Below are 24,318 nucleotides of genomic sequence, written 5' to 3'. Positions count from 1 at the left end.
GCCTGGGCCCCCTGTGGCTCCCAGCCCAGCTTCTGGCTCTTGCAGCCACTACTAAGCATCTTCCCTAGGTCCAGCATTAATCCTGCCCTGTTTGGCCTGGACACCTGCCTACAGGGACAGGACACCTGGACACAGAAAAAGGTGGTAGCCAGGGAGGAGGTGACTTGCTCAAGGTCATAGAGAAAGCTGGAGCCAGCCCGGAGCTCGGGCCAGGCGCATTCCTGGGTCACCTTCAGGCCCTGCAGAGGCAGGCCACCAGCCAGCTGACTTCAGCTCCCTCCCTCTCAAGCACCCATCTCTTGCAGGGGAAGGGTGCGGTGGGTGTGGGGGGAGGGCCCAGTGGCCCGGCTCCTGAGTGGGATGGGCCTGGCAGAAGCCGCTGCTGATAGCTCCCGGGTTTCTTGGCAACTGTCACTGTACCTCCTCTCCCTCCCTTATCTCCACATCGAGGTAACAATAATAATCTCACCGTGGTAAGTACAGCTCTTTGTACTTTTCAAAAGCCCTCTTTATCTGCTCACCCCTGGGAGACTCACTGGAACTGGATCCAGAGATAAGGTAGTCACTAAAATCCCCAATTCCCAGAAGGGTAAACTGAGGCTCAGAGAGATTAAATCACCACCTTCAAATCAACCAGCAAGATGGGGACAGAGAGGGGACTAGAACTCAAGTTTTCCATCAGTCGAGGGCTCCCGATGCCACATTGGGGCGAGGGGCATCTCAGCGATGTCTTACACTCTGCAAAACACAGGTCAGACCCAGACATGGTAGGGGAGATAGGGGAGACCGAGGACAGGTGACCAGATGCCGCTCTGGGTTGCTTCCCTGTTAACCCGCTGGAGAGTTGGCAGGAAGGTCCTGTCTTTTTCTCTCATCTGCAAAATGAGAGTTAATGTACCTACCCCAAAGGTTGATAGGTGCCATGGAGCAGAGTGAGCACTCCAGAAGTGATTGCTGTTATTATTATTATTATTAGCCACTCTCCTGGAGAACCCCACCCTTTCAGGGCACTGGAGGAAGCACTAAACTGTCCTGGGGGTAGGGCTGGCTTGGCCCTGGGCCCATCCAGAAGTCACTGCTCTGGCTGGAGGCCCCCAGGTGTGTCTGGCTGCCAGCCTCATCTCCACATACCACAGGCCCTTCCTGTCCTGCGCCAGCTGCCTCATCCTAGCCTGGCTGGGCTGCAGGCAGTTCTCCAAACAAAGCACACTGTTGCACACCGCTGAGCCCCTGTGCGGGCTGCTCCCTCTGCAAGGGGCAGCCTTTCCCTTCTCTTCTGCCTAGTGAACTAATCATGCTTTAAAATTCCATTTAAACAGGTGAAACTCCAGAGGCCAGGACAGGTGACACATGACCACTAAGGCAGGACGCCTGTGATGGGAGCAGGGAGCTGGACAGGTGCTGGGCCGCACATACACGAGCTAGGGAACCAGAGCGGGGCCCGGGGTTTTCTGGAGCGCAGAGGAGCGGCTCCACCAGCCAGCACACACAGGGCTGAGAAGGATTTGGGCAGACTAGCCCAGGACCAGCCTGAGGGGTCCAGGGGCCTCCAGAGGTCCATGAGACCAGCTGGTTCTACCAACCTGGTGATTCATGTAGGGGCCGGGGGAGGAGCACAGAGCTCAGAGTGAGAAGAGGGTACAGAGGGCTACCCCTGTAGGGCACCCCTGAGATCGGCTTCTCTGGATGGGGCCTGGGAGCTCCCTGGTCCCCCAGTCAGGGCATCAGGTCTGAGAGAACTCTAATCTGAAACCAGAGACTAGAGCCGCCCTGAGACTGCCCCCTTCCCCAGGGGCCACAGAGGCCCATTGTCTCCAGAGCTTAACCACCTGGCACTGCCCCCTCTGCTTGCCCCTGGCCCTGCCAAGGTGCCAGGGAAGGTGGCCAGGGGCAGTCCGGTGAGTGAGTTTTTGAAGCTAGGCCCAGGGAGCCTGGCCACCTCTTACCAGACCCACGGCGAGGGGTGGAGGGTGGGACACAGGTATGGCCACCCTGGGCTCTCTTTCCCAGGCCCCTCTGACCTCTGCCAGGACTGAGGAGGGAGCATGGGGGCGGGAGAGGCAAGCACTGTGATATGCAACCCTTACACTAACAACCCTGACTGGGGGCTGCTGTCATCTCCCCATTTCAGAGATAAGGAAGTGGAGGCTCAGTGAGATTGCAAGAGGGGCCCACAGTCTCACAGTCACCGAGGGGTAGAGCTGAAAGGGTCCCCCTGGGGGTGGAGGAGAGGGCCTCGGGCTCCAGGCTGGGCAGAGGGGTGAGCTGGAAGGTGGCACGTAGGGCCCCCACCCTCACCCCAAGCTGGCAGTGTGCCGAGACACCCGGATCCCGGAGCTGGGCCAGGCAGCGGCCTCCTGAGCAAACAACAGGTTGGCAGCCCTGAGAGAAGGTCACAGAACTGGCCCCCACCCAGGCACACAGCACCTGGGGACCGGGCCTCCCATCCACCTACTCCATGCCCAGGTGGCCTGAGAGCCTGACCTTCCCTCCTTCCTAGGGGAGGGACTCCTCCCTGCACAGCGGATGGGGGCGGGGGTGACACTGAGATGACCTAGCCACAGGGCCTCTGCTCGGGTAATACCATCTGTTTACCCAGCCTGGGACTTCACAGTTTACAGACTGACTCCAGTCTAGATCCTCTCGGCAGCCTCACAAGGAACCTAAGTCTGGTAACGTTATCTCCCTTCTACACGGAAGAGAACCGAAGCTGGTGACTTGCCCGCCCACGGTACCACACCCCGAGCTCAAACCCAGCTGCTCTACGTCTTGCCCCACGGGTGCAGGACCACTCCCAGTGCTGGGCCTGGAACACGCTGCCCACCCTCACAGCCCGTGCACAAGGACCTTCCCAGCACCCAGGGGCTGGGGCCTGATGCACGCAAGGTCTTACAACCACCTACACCCCTCCTCCCTCATTGACCTGGTGACCTCACCCCCTTCCCCCGCCCTGCCACTGCAGCCAGGGGAGGGGTCTCCCTCCTCTGAACTCCAGCATTCCTTCACTCACTCACTCCATCATCCACCCACTCCCCCATTTTCCCTTCATTCCTACGCTCAGTCACGCATTCAGGACACGTGTCCTGACGCCTGCCCTGGGCTGGACAATGGGGCTGGGTGCTGGCATCAGAGCTGGGTGAGTCAGGCCTCCCCCACCTCAAAGCAGTGCCCCAGTGACACTAGACTGTTTTCTAGCACTTCCTGGCAGTCCTTAGGCCTCACGGCTCAGACACTGAACCCTCCAATGCTGAGGCCTTATTTAATCCATCCCTCTCCCTCCCTAGCCAGTGGGTTTGCCACTTCGTGGACCCTAGAGCAGGCTGGTGAGCAGAAGTTCCTGCCAGGCCATGGTGAAACTCCCTTGGAAAAGGACAAGGCCACCATCTCCTAACCAAAGGTGACAAGGAAAAGCTCTAGCTCTGTCTCTAAATTGCCATGTGTTCAAGATTAAGTCACTATAACCTCTTAAAAGTTTCTTTCCACTGAAACCTGGAACTTAAACTAGATGATGCTGAGGTCTGACTCGAGCATTCTGCAGGAGGGTGGATGGGAGGATGAGAAACTGGGAGCTGAGCCCACCGAGGACTGATTGAAACTGGACCCCTGGAGTCCTCACTCTGCCTGGCAGGGTCTGTGGAAGGGGCCTCAGACTCTCCAAGCTGCTACTCTTCTGAGCCTCAGCTTTCTCAGCTGCAAAATGGGACAGTCCTACCTACTGTGCTGGGTTGTTGTGTAGAATAAATGAGATATTGTACGTACAATCTGGCTAGCCTAGAGCTGAGCACAGTTACGCGCTGCATAATGACATTTCAGTCCACGACGGATTGCGTACGTGCTGATGGCCGCAGGACAATTATTATGGAACCGAAAAATTTCTATCGCCTGGTGACGTCGTAGCCGTCTTGGGGCTGTGGCACAACACATTACTCACATATTTGTGGTGAGGCTGGTGTAAACACACCTACTGCCCTGCCAGTCATATAAAAGTCTAGCACATGCAATTATGCACAGTACATAATACTCGATAATGATAATAAACGACTGTGCTACCGGTTTCTGTATTTACTGTGCCATACTTTTTTATCATTATTTTAGAGTGTACTCTTCCCACTTACATAAAAGAAGGCTTGCTATACAATAGCGTGCTGTGCGATGCCAGCAAGTCTCACACACCTCATCTTTATCACGTCTCTTGGTTGCATCCTTCTCTTTTGTGCTTGCTGTAATCTCATGTTGTTGTAAAAACTTAGTGTGGTCTAAGCGTACAGTGTTTATAAAGTCTACCTTAATGTCCTGGCTCCTTCACACTCACTCACTGACTCACCGGAGCGACTTACAGCCCTGCAACCTCTGTTCTCGGTCGCTGTCCTAAATAGGTGGATCACTGTTTATCTTTTAGACTGTATTTTTCCAGTACCTTTTCTATGTTAGATATATTTAGATACACAAACACTTACCATTGTGTTACAATTGCCTACAGTATCCAGTACAGTAACATGCTGTACAAGTTTGTAGCCTGGGAGCAATAGGTTATCTATACTATACCACCTAGGTGTGTATGTAGTAGGCTAGACCAGTGTTTTCTTTTTTATATTTTCATAACATTTTTTTTATTAAGTCAGAGGCAGGGAGGCAGGGAGGCAGACTCCCACATATGCTTCGACTGGGATCCACCTGGCAAGTCCCCTATTGGGTGATGCTCTGCCCATCTGGGGCCACTGCTCTGTTGTTTGGGCAATCGAGCTATTTTAGCACCTGAAGCAAGGCCATGGAGTCATCTTCAGCACCTGAGGCCAATTTGCTTAAACCATTTGAGCCATGGCTGTGGGAGAGGAGATAGAGGGGAGGGGGAAGGGTGGGGAAGCAGATGGTCACTTCTCCTCTGTGTCCTGACTGGGAATTGAACCTGGAACTTCCACACGCCGGGTCAATGCTCTACTCCTGAGCCAACCAGCCAGGGCCTAGACCAGTGTTTTTCAACACTCATGTACATCAGGGTGGTTAACTTTTTCGTGGGCAGACATGAAATTTCTGGTGGACTGACAACAATCCACAGACAAGTGGTTCAAAACCACCGGGCTGTACCGTCTAGGTTTGTGAAGGCGCATTCTATAATGTTTGCACGATGATGAAATCACCTAACGATGCCTTTCTCAGAATGTACCCCTGTTGTTAAGTAGCACATGTTTGTATACAGTAGGTATTCAATAAATTATAGGATCCTGCCTGGAGAAGTATCAGAGGTATGGGTTCTGGAACTACACTAAGTTTGTATCCTAGCTCTGCCACCTAACAGCTATGTGACCTTGGGCAAGTTACTTAACCTCTCTGAGTCTCAGTTTCCTCATTTATATAATGGGATAGCAGTGCCTGCCTCCAAGGGTTGTCATGATTAAATGAGTTGATACATGTCAAGTATGTAACATTAACCATGAGCATTCTCTGGCCGTCTCCTCTCTCTTTGTTCTTTCCTTCTCTGCAAGCTGCTAAGGAGTGAGGTAGGATTCCCAGGTGAAAGCTGAGAGACTAGACTAGAGTACACACACGAATCAATGTGATAGAGCTGCCCAAGGGTAAAACCACCAGCCGTGTAAGGCACTGAGCTCCCTGTCAGGCAAAGGCTGGCGAAGCCTCTCAGGGCCATAGTGGGTGGCGGGGGTACCAAGGTGTAAGAACAGGAGGAGTAGAGGGGGCATGGGCTTGACTACATGACCTCCCAGGAGCCTCCCACATCTGGAACCTATGCCTTCTGGTGACTTTAGGATCCCCATGGTTGAGGACAAAGGCAGTGGATAATTCCCATCATTTTGAAAAAATGGACTCTCCTGTGTTGGCTAGGGGCACATGGATAGCTACTACTTCTCTACAGGGTTATATGGCCACCCCTATTAAAGATGAACATGTGCATTGGCCCCAACTCCACTCCTAGGCATTTATCCTCCAGAAACACAGAAATGCACAAGATTATATGAACAAAGGACCATCATTGCAGAAGGGTATGCAATAATAAAAGCTGGAAGCCACCACATAGGTACATTCAAAGGAGGCTGGTTAAATATATCAAGGCACTTGCAAACCATGAAATACCATGCAGTAATGACAGAGGAAGTCTCTAGTCCTGACAGAAAAAGGGGTTTGAGGCATAATGATTAAGTGAAAAAGCAAGTTGCACAACAGAAATCTAGTAAAATTTTTAAATTACATGTGAAGTGCACATGGCTTCCTCCTGGGAAGCAGGACCACAAGGAACTTCTACCTTCTCCAGGGTGTCTTTTCTGGCATTGTTTGAATTTTTTACAATGAGCACTTATTTTTATAATCAGAAAAAAAAAATTGATTTCTTAAAAGTGAACATTTACTATGAGTCAGCTCTCTGAGTGCCTGACTCTTTTACCTTTTTAAAATTCATTTACTGATTTTAGAGAGAGAGGAAGAGAGACAGAGAGAGAGAGAGAGAGAGAGAGAGAGAGAGAGAGACAGGAACATTGATCTGTTCCTGTATGTGCCCTGACCGGGGATCAAACCGGCAACCTTTGCACACTGGGACGATGCTCTAAACAACCGAGCTATACAGACAGGGATCCTCTACCTTTCTCAATCATCTTGAGAAGAAGACAGTCTTCACTCCTCATTCCAAGGAGGAGACGCTGACACCGAGGGAGGTTAAACATGGCTGAAGTCCCCCAGCCAGGAGTGACAGGGCTGGGCTGCACTGCCAGTCTGGCTGACTCCACAGCTCACTCCTTCTCCTACATTAGGCACTAGGCAAACTGCAGCCTGCTCTGAGGGTCAGGGGAGAGAGAAGCAGAAGAGAAGCAGCCTGGGCAGCTGGGACCTCAACTGTCACATCCCGGGAGCCAGGCCAGCTGAGGTCAGCGTGTGAGGGACAGCGCTGTCTCATTTGCAAATGCAAATGCAGGCTCTGCTCCTGGCTTCATCTCCCTGCCCTGAGCTGCCCCAGGCTGGCAGGTGCCCAGCCCCACCCCTGGCACTGCCCCCTTCGAAGGCCACAGGGTCACTAGCAGGTGGGCACGCGCCAGGACTCTAAATAACTTTCCATGTTGATCCACCTGTTTCTGGAAGAATTTGTCATCGAAGGTCACTTGCCACCTTCTCAGGCACAGCCTGGAAAGATGGCAAGCATGGCTGCACATGCCTGAGTCCGATGGGCGAGTAAACAGATTTGAAAGTCAGATGGACCCGAGTTCAAATCCTGACTCCAGCTATGCAGCCCGAGGCAAGTCACTGAGCCTCTGTTTCCTCAGCTCTAAAATGGTGCTGATAATTCTTCTGTGCAGGGTTGCTGGGAGAATTCCAGGAGATAATGCTTATGAACGTCCTCCCATGAGCTAGGAGCCACCTTCCACGTGCAGGGAGTGTTATGATCCTGCACGTGTGTGCACGGGGCACATGCATGTCTGTGCAAATGTGGAGTGAGCAAAGGTCGCTCCTGAACGGAAGAGGGCCCTGCCCCACTGAATCAGCAAGCAGGTGCGCAAACGGCTGACACTTTTGCTGGCAGCCAGCGCCGGGTTTTCTGCAGCTCTGCCCAGTGGTGAGAGAGGGAGTGTGACTCTGTGGGTGAGGATGTAGATGGGAGGCCTGGCAGGAACGTGAGATGTGGGTGGAAGAGAAAGTGTTCGTGTCTGAGGCGTGCGTGGGTTTGTATGTGAGCATGTGTTATCCGTCGCGTCATCCACCTGCCTAACAGCCCCCGGGGCTTCCCACTGCACCAATGGAGACTCACCAGCCTCACGTGGCCCACGTGGCCCTGCGTGTCCACCCCACCTCCAGGCCTCGGCACACTCTGTACTCTCTACCTGTCACACTCTCCCCTGGCCTGCCCATCACCCCTCACATCCCCGCATGTAGCCAGTCCTTCTGGAGCCCCTCCCTAGACCGGGTCAGCCTGCGCCCACTGACCGGCTTTCCCAAAAGCCTGTGCTGGGCCATCAGATTTATCAGGGTGGTTGGCACATGTCCTGTTGTGATTATTCGCCCCACTAGAAATGGCGCTTCCTCAGGTGGGGACCGGATCTGTTAGGGCAGTGGTCCCCAACCCCCGGGCCACGGACCGATACTGGTCCGTGGGCCATCTGGTACCAGTCCGCAGAGAAAGAATAAATAACTTACATTATTTCCGTTTTATTTATATTTAAGTCTGAACGATGTTTTATTTTTAAAAAATGACCAGATTCCCTCTGTTACATCCGTCTAAGACTCACTCTTGATGCTTGTCTCGTAAGTTTGACAATTATATTTAAAAATACCACAGTTTTTACGCCGGTAGCATAATTTTATTTTGTGCATTTATCCATCCCTCCCTAAAGGCCAGTCTGTGAAAATATTTTCTGACATTAAACCGGTCCGTGGCCCAAAAAAGGTTGGGGACCACTGCGTTAGGGGGCCTGGCACACAGCTGATGGCCAGTTGTGGTCTGCTGGTCAGGTGATAAATATTTGTTGAATGAACAAATGGCTAATGGAAGCCATAAAAGAATCCTGTGAGGTGAATATTATCCCCATTTACAGGTGTAGAAACTGAGATTCAGAGAGGGTAAGCCTTTAGTCCAAGGTCACACAGCAAACAGTCAGACCAGGTCAAGATTAGAAACATATCTGACTCCACTAGAACCCTAACGCATCCAAGTGTTTTGTAAACAGTCGTCCCATTTTAGACAGGAAAATGAACCGCAGAGAGCAATGCTCCTCCAGATCACCTGGGCCTGTAATGTTTCCTTTCTCCTGCAACACGTGGTCTGGAACAGCCACACTGTTCTGCTAAGCCAGCCCTTTAAAAGTACCTCCCATTCCTCTCACTCACCCTGAGGTGGGGACTACTAATACCCTGGGCTGCACAAAGGAAGATACCATTGCCACCATTCAGCCGGGGGAGGTACTGCCGAAGGTCACCCAGTCAGGACTCAGTACGAGCCTGTCCGGCTCAAAGCCAGTGTGCTCAGGGCCAGTGTCAAGGTCAGCGCCCAAGGCCAGAAAGCACGCTCACCTGTAAGCAGGTCTCACCTCTAGGCAGGTGGTGTGCTTCCAGAGGGCAGAGTCTGCACACCGAGTAATTCCGTCCCTTCTGCAGGGCCCAGGACACAGGGTGATACAGCAATAACTGTGATTGCTGGCATGGCTCTGTGCCAGGCCCTGGTTTTTTACCTTGGCAAAAATTACCTCTTTTAATCCCCATAACAACCTATGAGGCTGGTGCTCTCTGACTGTCCTCATTCTACAGGTAGAGACCTAGAGCAATTAACCTGCACATTACACAGCACTGGACAGACAGGAAGTAAGAAAAATTGAAGTTGATATTTGAACTCTGCCTGAAAACAAAGCCCAACTCTTTGTTTCGGAGGTGCATGGACCACTCAAACAAAGGGACCCAAGCCTGAGAGCGTCGCCAGGATGGAGAGGCAAGCAGGGCCAGCCAGGCTGGGAACCACAGAGCTGCAAGAGGCCTGAAGGAGCAGCCTTGCCTCTTCACTGTGCCAAAGGTGGGCATGGGGAAGCTGCCCAGGGACGGGACTCACTGCCCACGATCACACGGAGAAGTAGCGGTCCCAAGACCAAGCCCCATCTGGAGGGGATCTTCTCTTGTCTCCTTAAGCGAGAGGGGTGTTTTTCTGGAAAAGGGAACATCTCTCTGGTCTTGGGTCTCTCCCAGGAGTCCCTTCACCAAGGATGCAGCCTTCCCCAGAAAGAGGCCTCTCCTGGCCCCATAGGAAGATAGAGGGGGACAAATAAAGGAGCCTCAAGGCCTGCAAGAGCTGAGCTAAACAGAGAATGAAAAATCAGGACAGGCTAGGACCAGTGACTGTTTAGACCAGAGAGAGCAGACTTGGGGAGAGACTATGTAATCCCCATCCTTATCTCCTTGAAGAGCCCCTGGGGGAGGGCTGGGAGACCCAGGAGGGCATCCAGGCTCAGGCACCTGGTTCCGAGTAAGGAAAAACTTTCGATATCTATCTGAGTTGCCCAGCAATGGAATGGGTTACTTTTAAGCAAGGAAGGGCTAGTCAAGGAGCTTCTAAGAAGTCATGTTGGCCTCAACCAGGGATGGTGGGTTTTAAGGGTCTGTGAAGTTGCTGAAAATAAAGGTGCGTATTTCTCAGGAGACACCAAAGGCTTCTTCCAATACTCAAAGGGTCATGAACCAAAGGAGGGGTTCCTTGCTAAGTGGGAGGCCATAGGAGGGTACCTCAAAGGTCTTTTCCATCTCCAAAGATTCTAGGAGGTCCAAGTTCTCTGATTTTAAGATTTTACAAAGCCGGGAGTCTAAGATTCAGTAATTCTGCATAACAGTCACTGACATTATATCTAAACTCCTACTCTGCCTATAAGACCCTGATCAATCCGGTCCCTCCCCTCTCTCCAAACCCACCTCACTCTCCCATATCCCTCTTTACTTCCTCCCTTCTCCCAGAACAAACTAAGTTTGTTTCTGCCACAGGGCCTTTGCACCTGCTACTCTGTCAGAACTGCTCCCTTGCCCCTGCTAACTCTTCCCTCAGTTTAAATGCTACCTCCTCATAAAGGCCTTCTATGACTCCCTCTGTCTTCCTCCATCCCTATAGTTTAGGGTAATTGCAAACAGGAGCCTAGTTGCTTAGGTTCAAATCTCAGCCTTGCCAAGAGACCTTCAATAGATTACTAAACCCCTCTATGCCTTAGTTTTCTCAGCCCTAAACCAGGGATAATAACAGTACCTGCCTCATGAGATGGTTGTGAGAATTCAATCCATCAATATATGAAAGTGCTTAGGACCACAGCCCAGCATGCCGGAAGCTCTAGCTCAGGGGTCCCCAAACTTTTTACACAGGAGGCCAGTTCACTGTCCCTCAGACCGTTGGAGGGCTGGTCTATAAAAAAATACTATGAACAAATCCCTATGCACACCGCACATATCTTATTTTAAAGTAAAAAAACAAAATGGAAACAAATATAATACTTAAAATAAAAAACAAGTAAATTTAAATAAACAAACTGACTAGTATTTCAATGGGAACTATGCTCCTCTCACTGACCACCAATGAAAGAGGTGCCCCTTCCGGAAGTGCAGCGGGGGCTGGATAAATGGCCTCAGGGGGCCGCATGCGGCCCGTGGGCCGTAGTTTGAGGACCCCTGCTCTAGCTTGTTAGTGTGTACTCTTGCTTTAGAATTCAGCACAACTATCATAGTTTCTTTCTTGCCTATTTATAGACCATTTGCCCTGCTTTATAAATGAGGAAATTGAGGCTCAAAGAGGTGAAGTACTGGCTAAATCAAGCTTTCTGAAGACAGGGGCTGGCCTGCTTCATTTTTCACTAAGTATACAGTCCCCAGAACTGTGCCTGGCATAGAGTAGGTGTTCAGTAATTACTGTGGCTAAATGAAAGAATGATGAGTTAATGACCACGACTCTATCACTCTGAAGTGCTGTGCAAGCAAGAGCCTATGCACTTAAGATTCTACTTCAGCCCGCCTCTGGCCACCCTAGTCCCAAACGACCTCCAGCTCAATCAAGGCCCCAGACTTTCTTAGAAGTAAATGCTGGAACAGGCAGGCTAATGAGGTGGGGACCAGCACCCACGCCTCTATCCCCAGTGGGACCCCCTTACCCCAGCTGGGCCAGGGGGGTGAGGCAGGAGCTGCCTTGGCATTCGCTTTGGGGGATCCCTGCCCAGAGGTATTGGTGGCAGGTGTGGGCTCAGGAAGCAGCTGCTAGCTCCCTCGTTCTTGCTCTGCCAGTTACCCGCCAGGGGCTGCCCACCAGATGCATAATAGATGAGGAAGCCCAGCAGGCTGTGCCTGCCTGGCATTTCAGAGCCGCTAATGAGGCCAGGCTCATGCTTCTGGCAGTGGCACACCGACCCCCAGGGCCTCCGGCTCAGCGACTGCAGAGAGAAGCCACCTGAGGACAGGAGCCGCCCACCCAAGCCCCCACTCATCACAGGCAGCATCCGGGAGAGCCAGGGTTAAAGGTCAGGGCTCGGCTGACCACTCTGCCAGACTTGGTTCACCACTCATGGACTATGAGTCCCTGGGTCAGATAGGTCCCTTCCCTGAGCCTCAGTTTCCTCACTGGTAAAATGAGGGAGATAGATGGTAATAATCTCTACTTTTTAAAGCTATTATAAAGATAGAATGAATTAACCCAGATAAGTGTTCAGCCTAGGGTCTAGGACCCAGGAAATGCTTCATACAGGGGAGCAACTGGTACCATTACTGTCAAAGGGGGAGATTTCAGTGACCAGATGGGCCCTCCCAGCGGGACACCTGGGGTGGGCAGTGACTACTGTTCCGAAGTCAAGACCATCTCACGCTCTCTCTCTTCCCTTACCCCTTAACCAGGACTTCCCTCATCTCTGTGGCTCCCTCATCTCTGGCTACAAGGTCCCTTCCTTGACGAGAGAAAAATCTGGCTTCACATCCAGCCCTCACCAGCTCTGTGACTTTGGGCCACAGCCTTCACCATTCTCAGTCTTGGTTTGGGCCTCTAAAATGGCGACACTAAGGCCAACTTGCAGGATTTGGTCATGATTTCATAAGACAACCATAGTAAAATGCCCGGTACCCTGTCAGCACTTAATCCTTGCTGGGTCTGGCCTCTTCTCCCGGGTTCCTAGCTTTAAGGTCAAAGTTGACTCTCCTCTTCCCAGGGTATTTCCAGAGCCCCCCCATCCTGCACGACTGCACCCAGCCATCCCCAACCCTGGCACCACTCCTTCCTCTCCCTGCCACTTGAATCCACCTTAAATGTCCAGCTCCCATTAGGGCTGCAGAACCAGAATCTCCCACTGTCCCAGTGGCTCCTAATCCTCACACTGGGCCTCATGCCTTGACATCTGCACACTCGTTTTAAGCTCCTCCACTGAGAATAACCTGCTGATGAGATGGGGGGGGTGGAATCCAGTCATGGTCACATCTGGCCTCTACCAGCCCTCACTGCTCTCCTGATCCAAGCCCCAATCCCTTAATCCTTTTTCAAAGAAGTAGGAAAAACACACCCCCTCCAGGAAGTCCTCCCAGCTTAGTTGGCAAAGTTTCACCTGTTCTGCTCCCTGGACACATTCCATCAATTCCATAAATATCCATTGAGCATTTTCTGGGTTTGGGAAGTTGTGCAAGACCATGTGGAGGACACAGAGATGAGAAGAGCACAGCCCAACTATTATGGAACTAGTGCTGGGAAGTGGGCCAAGTCAAAAGTAACTCAAGCAATCCCTTCTTTCAAGGACCTTAGAGCCTGTCCCATACTGTGTAATATAGATATGTTCAACTGAACTGATGTCAGCTCCCTGAAACTGAAAGACTCAATTCAGCAGATACTTATTGAGCATCAAGTGGATCTCAGAGAGGGGAAGTGACCTGCCCAAGGTCACACCCCTGGTATGTGGCAGAGGCAGGTTCAAATCCATGTCTCTCAGACTCCAAAAGCCATACTGTTCCCACTACCCCAGGATGAGCACTAACATGTGCTCTACAGGCATGATACGCAGCAGGGGAGGTCTTCTAAGGAGACAAAGATGGGGTGTGGGATCAGGAAAGAAAACGCTTCGCTAACAGTGATAAAGGTGGGCTAGAGGCATGGGGAAGGCTTGTGGAAACGGAAAGGGAAGGTATATCAAGGGGAGGGGACAACAGGAGTAAAAGCATGGAGGTTGTACTCATAGAGGCCATATTCCTGTTGATCAGAAATGCAGGGCAAGGGAGAAGAGAGTTCCAGGCTGGAAAAGGAGGTAGGGACAAGCCTTGAATGCCAGGAAATCACAATTAATTGTCAAAATGATCCCTGTTTTATACTAATTATATGCCAGGCACAGGCTGGGGGCTAAATTGGTTTCCAGAAGTAGGGGTGGGAGGGGGAAAGGGAGGACTTGGAGGTTAGCACCTTGGACAGCACCTCCAGCAAGGAGTGCAGAGGGGCAAGGCATTGTGAGTAATGAGCAAGTCCTGGTAATTTCAGAATCTTACTTTATGGGAGTCCACTAAGGCCCAGAGGGGAAAAGGACTTGCCCAGCATCACAGAGCGGGTAAGTTACTATCAGTCCTGGGCCCTCATCTCTGACTCTTTGTTCAGGGCTCCCTAGAGTGGGTGACCTGGGTCCCCCCTCCATCTTCAACTCTTCCCCAGTTCATCCTTCACTCAGACCTGCCCTGTGGCCTGGAGGCCCTGGGGCAGAGTGGGTGAGACTCTGGGCTCTGCAGAGTCTGGAAGATCAAGATCTAAGTTCCAGCTCTGCCACTGATTAGCTGTGTGAACTTGGGGATGTCACTTTCCCCGCTCCATGCATCATAGTTTTTATCTGTAATTAGAGAGAATAGTCCCCAACTTGGAGATGTGGTAAAAACAATGTGAGATGAGACAGTTCAAGCACCTAACAGTACCTGGTCCACAGAGCTGCTTGACAAATGGCAGTGGTTGGGGTGTTGTTACTAAACTCCTTGCAGAGGCCTGACCTGTGGTGGTGCAGTGGATAAAGCATCGACCTGGAAATGCTGAGGTCGCTGGTTCGAAACCCTGGGCTTGCCTGCTCAAGGCACATATGGGAGTTGATGCTTCCAGCTCCTCCCCCCTGTCTCTCTCTCCTCTCTGTCTCTCTCTGTCTCTCTCTCTCTCCTCTCTAAAATGAATTTAAAAAAAAATTAGTAAACTCCTTGCAGAAAAAGATGGCATCTTCCTCACTTCCCTCTCTGCCTCCCCTCACCCTACCTCTGCTCTGGGCTTAGCATACAGTCTTCCACAGAGTAGAGGCTCATATTCACTGGGCACAGCAGCAGGACAGAAGCCCAGAGAGGGAGAGTAAATGGCCCCAGGTTACACAGAGAACATGAAAGGAAAATAAAAGGGCAGACCCTGGAGCTCTGCCTGAGTACCCAATATGCCTCCCACCCCAGATATGGCTTCCTGGGGGCAACAGTGCCAAGTACAGTCACCCAGCAGCTGGGGGGCACTGCAGGGCCTGGAGACCCTGGCATTCCCTCAGCAGGGGCAGCAAGCAGGAGCCAGTGGCCTTGGGGGCTCTCCTGCTGGAGTTGAAGTGGCAGCAGGAGCAGCCAGCTGGGCCCATGTGATGTGGGTGCCAGGGAAGCCAGGAGGCGCCCGCCTGCTGGAGCCCTGGGGGTGCTGGGAGTCCTGAGGTGAGGCTGCACCTCCGCCCACCGCTCTCGGTGTTGGGGAAGCTGCAGGCACAGCTGCCTCCTTCCCTCCTCCTTCAAAGACAGGGCAGCCTCACACTTAGGAAATGGGCTGGAGGAGAGGGTTCCGAAGGCTACGCATGGAGCGGGACTAGAGGGTTTAGGGGTCAGTGAAAAGACTAAGGGCACCCCCAGCCCAGCCGGGAGCCACCATGAGGCGGGAAGGAATAGAGGAAAGGGAAGGAAGCACTTTCATTGAGGGCTGACAACATGCCAGGCCCTGTTTTGTTTTGTTTTTACAACTTACACTCTTAAATAGGCATTTCAGTCTCCACTTCACAGATGAGAACACTGAGTTTCAGAGGTCAGTGAATTGCTTAAGGTCACACAGGCAGTGGGAGAGCTCACATTAACCTGATTTGCCTGATGCCGGAGCTCTGGAAGGCACTGTGTGGGGAGAATATGAGGGCGCAGAGCTGGAAAGAGGGTCTGCCCACCCCACTGCCTGGAGAGGACGTTTGGAAGGCTGGTGGGGGCAGGGCTGGACTGGGCTAGCATTTTAGGGGGTGGTAATGGCTTGAGTGTGTCACCAGGGTCCAGGCAAGCAGCCCAGCGCCAGCACTTACCACACACTCCGGAGAGGGGTGACGGACTTGTCCACCGTGAAATACAGCAAGAAAGGCAACAGGTGAGGGGGCAGCCCCTTCTTACCCAGCCTTGCCCAGCACAGCAGACCACCCCCACTCACCCCCTCCCCAGAGGTGCCCGATGCATTGTCACCATCTCCCAGAGGCTGCGGAAGCCCTAATGTCAGATGAGGGACATGGGAAGGCGTGGGGTAGAGTATGGAGAAGAGGCAGGATGGTGGACACAGGGGTTGGGAGCAGGGGCCCAGGTCCAGGGTGTGTGGTGCCCAAGGGGCTGGGGTCAGCGTGGGAGGTCCTGGAAAAGGTGGAGTGGGACAGCGACAGAAGTTGGGATCAGAGTAAAGATGTGGGGTGTGGCTGAGGCCAGCTTAGTTCCCACAGACAGGACTAAGCGATGTGGGTATTTAGGAAAAACCCTACACACACACACACACACACACACACACACACATCCCAACAGCCTGTCGATCCAGGAGCTGAAGCTCACTCATAGTCACCAGGAGACAAAAGTTGTGGACTCTGTGAGAAGGAGATCCACAGAGCTCCCTCACCTACCCCACCCCCAACACACACACCTACCCCCAAAGCAGAGCCAGATGAAGTCCTCAAGCCCCCAGAGTTCAGGGGCCACTACCAGGCTTTGTCTCCCCCAATCCCTCCATGTCTGGCTTCAGAGAAAGTGTGTGAGCACTACCCCCTCCAAGATTCTCCCCCTACCCACCTTTGAGGGCACCTTGGGGTTGGGAGGGCTGGAGAAGGCTCCACCCTCCTGCCTAGCTGGGGGCCAAGCAGCTGTTGGGACAACAAACAACTCTTGCCTCCTTCCCAGAGCCCAGGGGAGAATGGCAAAGGAGCCCCAAACCAGACACTGCCAGCTGGGAGGGCGCCAGCTGGGGGGGGGGGAACTGGGCTGGGGGACCCCAGGGATCAGCTAATGTGGACTCTGCAGACCAGAAAAGTGAGGCCAGAGAAGCCAGGACTTGCCCAAGGTCACACTCCAGCCCCACTCCCTGGACTGCCTCTTAGAGCCAGCCGACCAGAAATCTCAGGGCTCAATCCAGGCTTTCCTCCTCACCTGATGGCTTAGCAGGGCCCAGGACAGGGAAGGCAGCTCACCCAGCCCCTCTGCCAGGGGTCCCCTTGTAGGTGGGGTATCCAGAGAGGGGTGGCGCCCTGGACACACTCCCCACAACTCAAAGAGCACCTAGTCTGCACCAGCAGCATTACATGTGTGAGCCCCAACTGCTCCATACCCCAAAGGTGTGTGTCCAACTGACTGCAGGGAGGCAGGGCCTAGTGCTGGTTATGCAACACCTTGCCCAGCCAGAGAAAGGGCTCTGGCCCCAGTCTGTCCACCCAGTCTTCCATCCTGTTTACCAAATCTCTGCCTAAGGCAAGGATCCGCCAGCATACCCCCACACCCACTCTGAGGTGGGCACTTGACCCCAAGATGGACAGGCCACCACTCTACCTCCCCCCAGGTCTCCAGACCCAGGCAGCCAATAGCCCAGGGAAGACGGGGGTAGCTGAGAAATGGGGGCATGATACAGGGGCAGAGCAAGTGCCCAGCGTGGGGTGGGTAGGGGCCTGCTAATGTCTTCTTGCTTCCCTTCTTCCAAAGGCTCAGTGCAGGGGCCCAGAAGATTCCGAGACCAAGTGGGGGCCTCCCAGGCAGGGTCTCCCTCAACAGTTTCTGCTCACCCCCACTATACATGCACCCAAGAGTGCATACACACAGGCCCAGCTTCCAGACCACATACCAGCCACATGCATTAGCACTGTCATGCACTTGGGACACAAACCCAGAAATGTGCACGACCCCACACGTGCACATGGACAACCAACCACAACACCCAAGAACACACACACAGACCGATCAACAGTGCACACCATGCACTGACATCAAACTGCGCTCGTCACACTCAAGCACAAATTCACAACCACGAAGAGAACCACCCGAACCGGGACACGGGTGGCCGTGTGCGTGCGCAAACGTGCTCCCTGGAGCGCACCCACCTCACCCCGCCGCGCGCGCGCACGCGGGCGCCCCCGCCCGACGCACCTACCCTCCGTAGGCCCCGAAGGTGAAGCTGCGCTTCCGGCAGCTCATGGTGCCGCCGCCGCCGCCGCCACCCGCCTGCCCATCTGGCCCGCACCGAGCCAGAGCCGCCTTCCCCGTGCCCGGGTCACCTTGGCAACTCGGGCCGCCCCGCCCCCGGCCACAAGCCCCGGGATTGTCCGCGGGCTGCGGTCCAGCTGCCGGGGGCAGCCGCGCGCAGAAAGGGCCACTTGTTCGCGCCGCCCTCGGGCCAAGGGCAGGGGCTTCGCTGGACTTTCCCAGCTGGAACCTCGGGGGCGGGGGGGGGGGGGGGGGCAGGCGTGGCCTCGGCGGCCGCGGAACAAAAGTCAGAAGAGATAAGACAAAACCCCTAGACCAGGAGCTACCGGGCTGCAGACCTTCTTTGGGGGGTGACACCCTCTTCCACTCCCCACCCCCCATCCCCAGCTGTCGGTAGATCTGTCCCTGTCATCACGTGGACAGAACTCACAGCAAGCAGGTTGGGTCAAGGACTTGGAAGCCAGGGTCAAATGATCTGCAATGTGGGCAGACCTGTGCCCTCCCTATAGGTAGCTCAAATTTCTCATCTGTAAAATGGGACTAATTCCCACCTTCCCCCGCCTTTGTGGTAATGGAATGAGTTAATACATTGTGGTAATGGGCTGAGTATTCAGCCCAGGCTTGGCACACTGTAAATGCTCAGAAAAACAGCTACGAGAGTCCCAAGCTAGGTTAGAAACTCTGCTCAAAGGAGTGAGTGAAGAAGGAACCGAGTCTCGAGTAGCCCCTTCTATTGCTCATTTTTATCCCCCTCTCCCTGGGTGAGAAGGAGGTGCAAAGGGACAGGAGTGGGGGTGCTCCATCTTTTTCTTGAAAATTCTTCCAGCCTGGGTTCCCTCACTCAGCAACACCTGGCTCTGAGTCCTGTAGTTGGTCATGCATTCACTCAACAAACACTCTGAGCCCCTCCTTTGCACCCAACCCACCCAGAGCTCACAGTTCAGTCCACCTCACAGGAAGCTGCCTCTCCTGCCCCAGGTAAAAACATGTCAGGATACAGGGGACACCGGCCCTTCCCCCATAACTCACCCACCCTTTCCAGAATGCCTATGCTGCCGCCCCTAAGAGGAAGGGATAATTCCCCACCCTCCTGCACCCAGGGAAGCTCCCAGAGCCCTGAGGTTTTCTGTTTAAAAAGACTGCAGGGAACAAGTGCAGTGAGGGGTCAAAGGAGGAAGGGTGACCAAGAGCACAGCTATAGGGTGACAGGGATTTTCAGAAGCCTTTCAGGAACCGCTTTGCCTGAGCCCGTGCTGGTCTGGGTTCAGGGCTCCACAGTTTGCCTCACGCAGGCAGAGGGAGGCGGTGCGGCAGTCTCCCCATTTCAAACCAAGACCTCGGATCACAGCAACCACTTCTCTCTTAGGGGGCCCACCCCACACCCTCTCTGCTCCCCGCCCTGCGCCCCTTCTCCTCTCCGCACACTGGTGGGCAGAGCAGCCCTCGAGAGCCCCTTGCAGAGTCCAGACTCCCAGCAGGGAAGACCTGATTTCTATGCCCTCAGAACCACCCCGGGTTTGGTTCTCAGAGGAGGGTCTGGCTCCCTCTTGGCAGGGTGCTCTGGAGCCGGGGCGAATTCCTGGGTGGAGGGACCACACCAAGGCAGGGCAGGAAGCCCCCTCCTCATAGGGTAAGCCAAGAGGGCTCCAGGGGCACTGCGGTTGGCCTGAGGAGGGAGGAAGTCGTCCCTTCCTGAATGGTGGCAGTGGGAGGGGGGAGGAAGGCAGAGAGCTGGAGGGAGGGGAGCACCAGGAGGCCTGGGCCAGGAGTGGGTGGGTATGTGCGCACAGTGCCAGGGCTGGGACCCAGGACTCCAGCCACATCCAGGTTGCTGTGCCCCATAGGACAAGGCCCTCAGGCTCTCCAGCCTGTCTTTGCAGTAGGAATGATTCCTAAGTGGGCTCTGCATGTTCACTTGGGAGGGGGGTCAAGGGGCCTCCAATGTGCCAAGTTTCCCAGCAGGCCTGGCCCCCGGGAGGTCCCACTGGTGTTGGACAGTGGGCGCTTGAGAAGGGCCATCGGGGCCACAAGGTTCCTACTGAAGACAAAGAGCCCAGTGTGGGCTCCCGCCTCTCGGGTTCTGACCGGCTGCAGCTGCCTCACTGGCAAGAGCTGGGGGTGGGGTGGGCGTGGGGGTCATGTTCTTTTAGCCAGGAATGTACAGGACACTCCCTGGCCAGCTCCTGGTCCCTCAGGCAACAGCATAATTGAAATGCACTTTTTTTTTTGAGAGAGAGAGAGAGACAGGAAGGGAGAGAGAGAAAGAGGGAGAGAGAGAGAAGCATCAACTTGTTGCTTCACTTCAGTGATTGCTTTTCGTAGGAGCCTTGACCCGTGATCAGACTGGTGACCTGGGGCTCACGTCAAGCTAGTGACCCCTTGCTCAAGCTGGTGACCTTGGGATTGTGTCAGTGGTCCTGCATTCAACCTGGTGACCCACACTCAAACTGGTGAGCCCGTGCTCAAGCTGGCAACCTCAGGTCTTGAATCAGCAACCTCAGCATTCTGAGTTGATGCTGTCACCTGCACCACCATCTTCTTAACCTAAAAGGTTACTTCCAAGAATTTAGCCTCTATATCACTGCATGTGAGCCTGAAGATGAATGACCAAGGACAAGAGACAGGGAGGTATGAGCTTATGTCCTCATCCCTGTGAAATTTCACCCCCATCTCCGATTCAAATCCCAGCTCTCCCCCTTGGCAGCTGTATGACCTTGGGCAAGTCACTTGATCTTTCTGTGCCTCAGTTTCTTCACCTGCAAAATGGAGTTGATGGTAAAAATCACAATACCTACTTCAAAAGGCTTTGCCAAAAATTAACTCTAAGTTAATATTTAGAAAGCATTGAGAATAGTATTTGAATAGCATGTGTTTGTTAAATAAAACACATGCTGCAGCATCCTCTGTGTTAGGCTAAACTATATGAAATCACAATTTTCGTAGAGTTAGCAAAGATTTATAGTAAGAGCTCCAAAACAAACTAATGGCCATCCAGAGGGAGCCAGACAAATGAATTAAGGTCCATTTATACCACGCAATATCATACAGCTGTTGGAAAGAATGTGGCAGATCTACATGTGGACATATGGAACCACTTACAAGACAGACAGAAAGACAAACACACAGAGGCAGGGGAGCAGGCTCTGACACTTCCTAGCTGTGTGACCTCTAATGCATTACATAATACCCCCCAGACATCCGGCCTCCGCTGGTCCTCTGTGACCAGGAACTCATTCCTCTCAAGTTAACCCAGAGCCCGTGCACGTCCACTGGCACTGGGAGGTCACTGCCACCTTTGGGGTGGGACAGAGCTCCTATCTTCCCTTCCCTCCTGCCTCTCACCTAGGAACTGGAGCCAGGCTGCCCTCCAGGGGTCAGGCCCTCCTGCTAGAAGAAAGACTCTTCTCCTAGGCCTTCTAGATTTGCAGCCGAGTTGCTCAAACAGGTGCCACACTGTGTGGAGGAGGAGGGGAGGGTGCAGGGCCGGAGTGTTGCAGAGCTCCCTTTCCAAGTTCACCCTGGGTTGAGCTACCTCCAGCTTCCACTTCCCAACCCACAGCGAGGGGCAGACTTGTGAGAAGATCTTAGGCCGGGCTCCAGGTACAGCTGGTGGGGTCAGTTCTTGTCAGGGTCCCCAGCAACCTCCCCTGCCTCTGTCATTCCCATTTAGGATATCTGTCTGGGGCTTCCTGGGCAGGAGACAGGGCAGTCCTGGGCTTCCTGCTTGGCCAGCAACCTCCTGTGTGGCTCTGCATTAATCAGTTTCCCTCCCTGAACTTCGTTTTGCTCATCTGTTAAACACCCACTCTCACCTTACTGGGTTAGAGACAAAATAAAGGGAAAATGCATTTGCCTTCAGAGAATTCCATTATCCACTATCCATTATCGCAGCATTATTACCCTTAGCCCATGACCTTTCTATCTAAGCACACCTACCCAATCGCAAGATGCAGCAAACCCTGAGTTCCTGGAGAAAGAGTCTCCTGGGGGGTCTCCAGGCCCTGCCAGGGAAGGAGGAGTGGGTGTGGCTTGGCTCACACCATCTCCCCAAGCAACTGTCCAGGGAGGTTACCAAACCAGCCATCCTCTGTCCTGGCTCTAGGACTCCTACCCCATTCAATGGTTCCTGCAATCCCTGCCTATTCAAAGGGTCCCTGGCAGGGATGAGGAAAATCTGGTCTTGACAAAATGGCCAGAATAAATGCCTCCACTCAGGCCAACACCCCTAAGGATGTAACTTTGATCAACCATAGGGCCATGTGCTTCTAAGGTCCTTGAGTGCAAAACCCTTCTGGAAACACAGACATACATAATGGCATGTTTTTCTTCTTTCCTTCAATTATTCAGCAAACACATATGGAGCATCTATTGTGTGCCTGACACTGTTCAGGCACTAGCAATAGAGGATGAACAAGACAATTAAGTCTGGGGTGAGCCTGCATGCACACCTACACAAGAACTTCACCAGGTCATACATGCACTTGTCCTTGTACTGTGCACACAGACCTCTCACTCCTGCCTATAGAGACCATATCAGATCAAATGCATGCAGAAATGCTCACAGGAACACTAGCCACTGACACTGCAAATCCACATGCACATATACATGCAAAAGTCAAATCAAGCTCACACCCACAGGTTCCCAAATCAGCTGTGTTCACCTACTAACTGGCTGGGTTTGTACACATATGGGAACACACACCAAGAACAACAGATTCAGCCCTGGCTGGTTGGCTCAGTGGTAGAGCGTCAGCCTGGCGTGCAGAAGTCCCGGGTTCGATTCCCGGCCAGGGCACACAGGAGAAGCACCCATCTGCTTCTCCACCCCTCCCCCTCTCCTTCCTCTCTGTCTCTCTCTTCCCCTCCCGCAGCCAAGACTCCATTGAAGCAAAAGATGGCCCAGGCGCTGGGGATGGCTCCATGGCCTCTGCCCCAGGCACTAGAGTGGCTCTGGTCGCAACAGAGTGATGCCCCGGATGGGCAGCGCATCGCCCCCTGGTGGGCGTGCGGGGTGGATCCCGGTCGGGCGCATGCGGGAGTCTGTCTGACTGCCTCCCCGTTTCCAGCTTCAGAAAAATACAAAAAAAAAAGAACAACAGATTAATGCACAGAAGTGACAGGCCCAGACACCCTTAGATCACACTATGCTCACACACAGTATGTATGGACACATGTGCATATACATACATCACAAATACATACACACAGTGCCCAGCTAACTACTGGGAAGAAATAAAGGTAAGAGAGAGGATGGCTCTTTGGGCGGTGAGGGGTGTGCACTCACTGCATCCTCAATGAGAGGGGAAGCCCAGTCCCTTCTCATACATTATAGCCTGGAATCTAGACAGTCTCCTTCTCTTACCTACCTCGTTCAGAGGGCATGGTCCTCCTTGCCCATTTTCTGAGGCAGGTAGACCGATCCAGAAGGAAAGCTGCTTCGTGCCCAGAGCTCCACCCACCGCAACTAGGCTTACGGAGGTCTGTACCAGGGGGCAGGAGGCCTGGACTGTGGCCCCATTTCTGCTGGTCACTCATTGTGTTTCCTAAAGCACAATCCATTTCCGCTTTGGGCTTTTGTTGGTCCATCTTTAAGATGGGGGACAGGATCCCCTGACCATTCCTTAAGGTGCCACCCTCCCATTCGGCCAGTCCAGGATTCTGTGAGCCAAGGCCCCCACTTTGGCAGTGGTTCTTAATGGGGGTGGCACTTCCCCCAAGAGGGCATTAGGAAAATACATGAGGATGGGCTTTCTCTTTAACAGTTACTGGGGATCACAACTGTCGTTCAGTGGGTGGGGGCTAGGAAAGCTATGCCAGGGAAAGTCCCACCCAAGGAAGAACTGCCATGCATCAAATAACTCCCCAGATGTTCATGTGGGTGAAAGCCTCTTTATACCATCCTAGGACCTAACTCTGGTTTATATATGTATATACACATACATACAGGTAAAAGTACTTGGTTACTTCATTAAGGTCCTGAGGTGTGACCATGCTAGAGTATTTATCTATGGAAGTAGAGGGCTTTTATTTCTCTTAGGGCAAGATATTGTTTGATTTTTGGAAATTAGGTGTATAGGTAGGCTATTACAAGAAAATGAATGCTTTTTTTAAAAAAAACGTGTTCTGAACCAGGCCTGGGGAGTCCGCCGCGGTTCCGGGCGCCCTCCAATGGCCATCACAGGAACTGCAGGGCAAGGGGCAAGCGGGCTCCAGGACCAGGGACAGCGGCCCAGGACAGCGGCCCAGGACAGCGCCCCAGGCGTCTCTACTGGGGAGGGCGGGGACCCGACGGCTCCGGGAGGTAGCGTCCTGCGCACCTGGCCATGCGCTCGCCACCCGCACCCCCGTACTCTGCACTCCTCCCCTTGTGCGCAGGCGGCGCCCAAAGCCTGCCCTCTCCCTTCTCTCTGGTGCGAACTGCCGCGCCTC

The 24,318-nt window shown here is 53.4% G+C and overlaps 1 protein-coding gene across 4 annotated transcripts in view; it reads right to left on the bottom strand.

Annotated features, from left to right (window-relative positions):
- Nucleotides 1-17,977, bottom strand: part of RAP1GAP (RAP1 GTPase activating protein) — a 50,559-nt gene extending 32,582 nt beyond the window's left edge. For 2 of the 4 annotated variants that reach the window (XR_010730501.1, XM_066270187.1), the window contains exon 1: nt 17,837-17,977. Coding sequence is in view for 3 of the 4 variants with exons in the window: in XM_066270187.1 (XP_066126284.1) it covers nt 17,837-17,880 (44 nt within the window). In the remaining variant the exon portion in view is untranslated. The remainder of the gene's footprint in view (nt 1-17,836) is intronic. The other 2 variants (XM_066270186.1, XM_066270188.1) reach the window with 1 other exon arrangement.
- Nucleotides 17,978-24,318: the final 6,341 nt, after the last annotated feature.

This window comes from Saccopteryx bilineata, chromosome 3 (assembly GCF_036850765.1).
Source record: "Saccopteryx bilineata isolate mSacBil1 chromosome 3, mSacBil1_pri_phased_curated, whole genome shotgun sequence".
In the NCBI taxonomy this organism is placed as follows: Eukaryota; Metazoa; Chordata; class Mammalia; order Chiroptera; family Emballonuridae; genus Saccopteryx; species Saccopteryx bilineata.
This window is presented reverse-complemented; position numbering and strand designations above follow the sequence as displayed.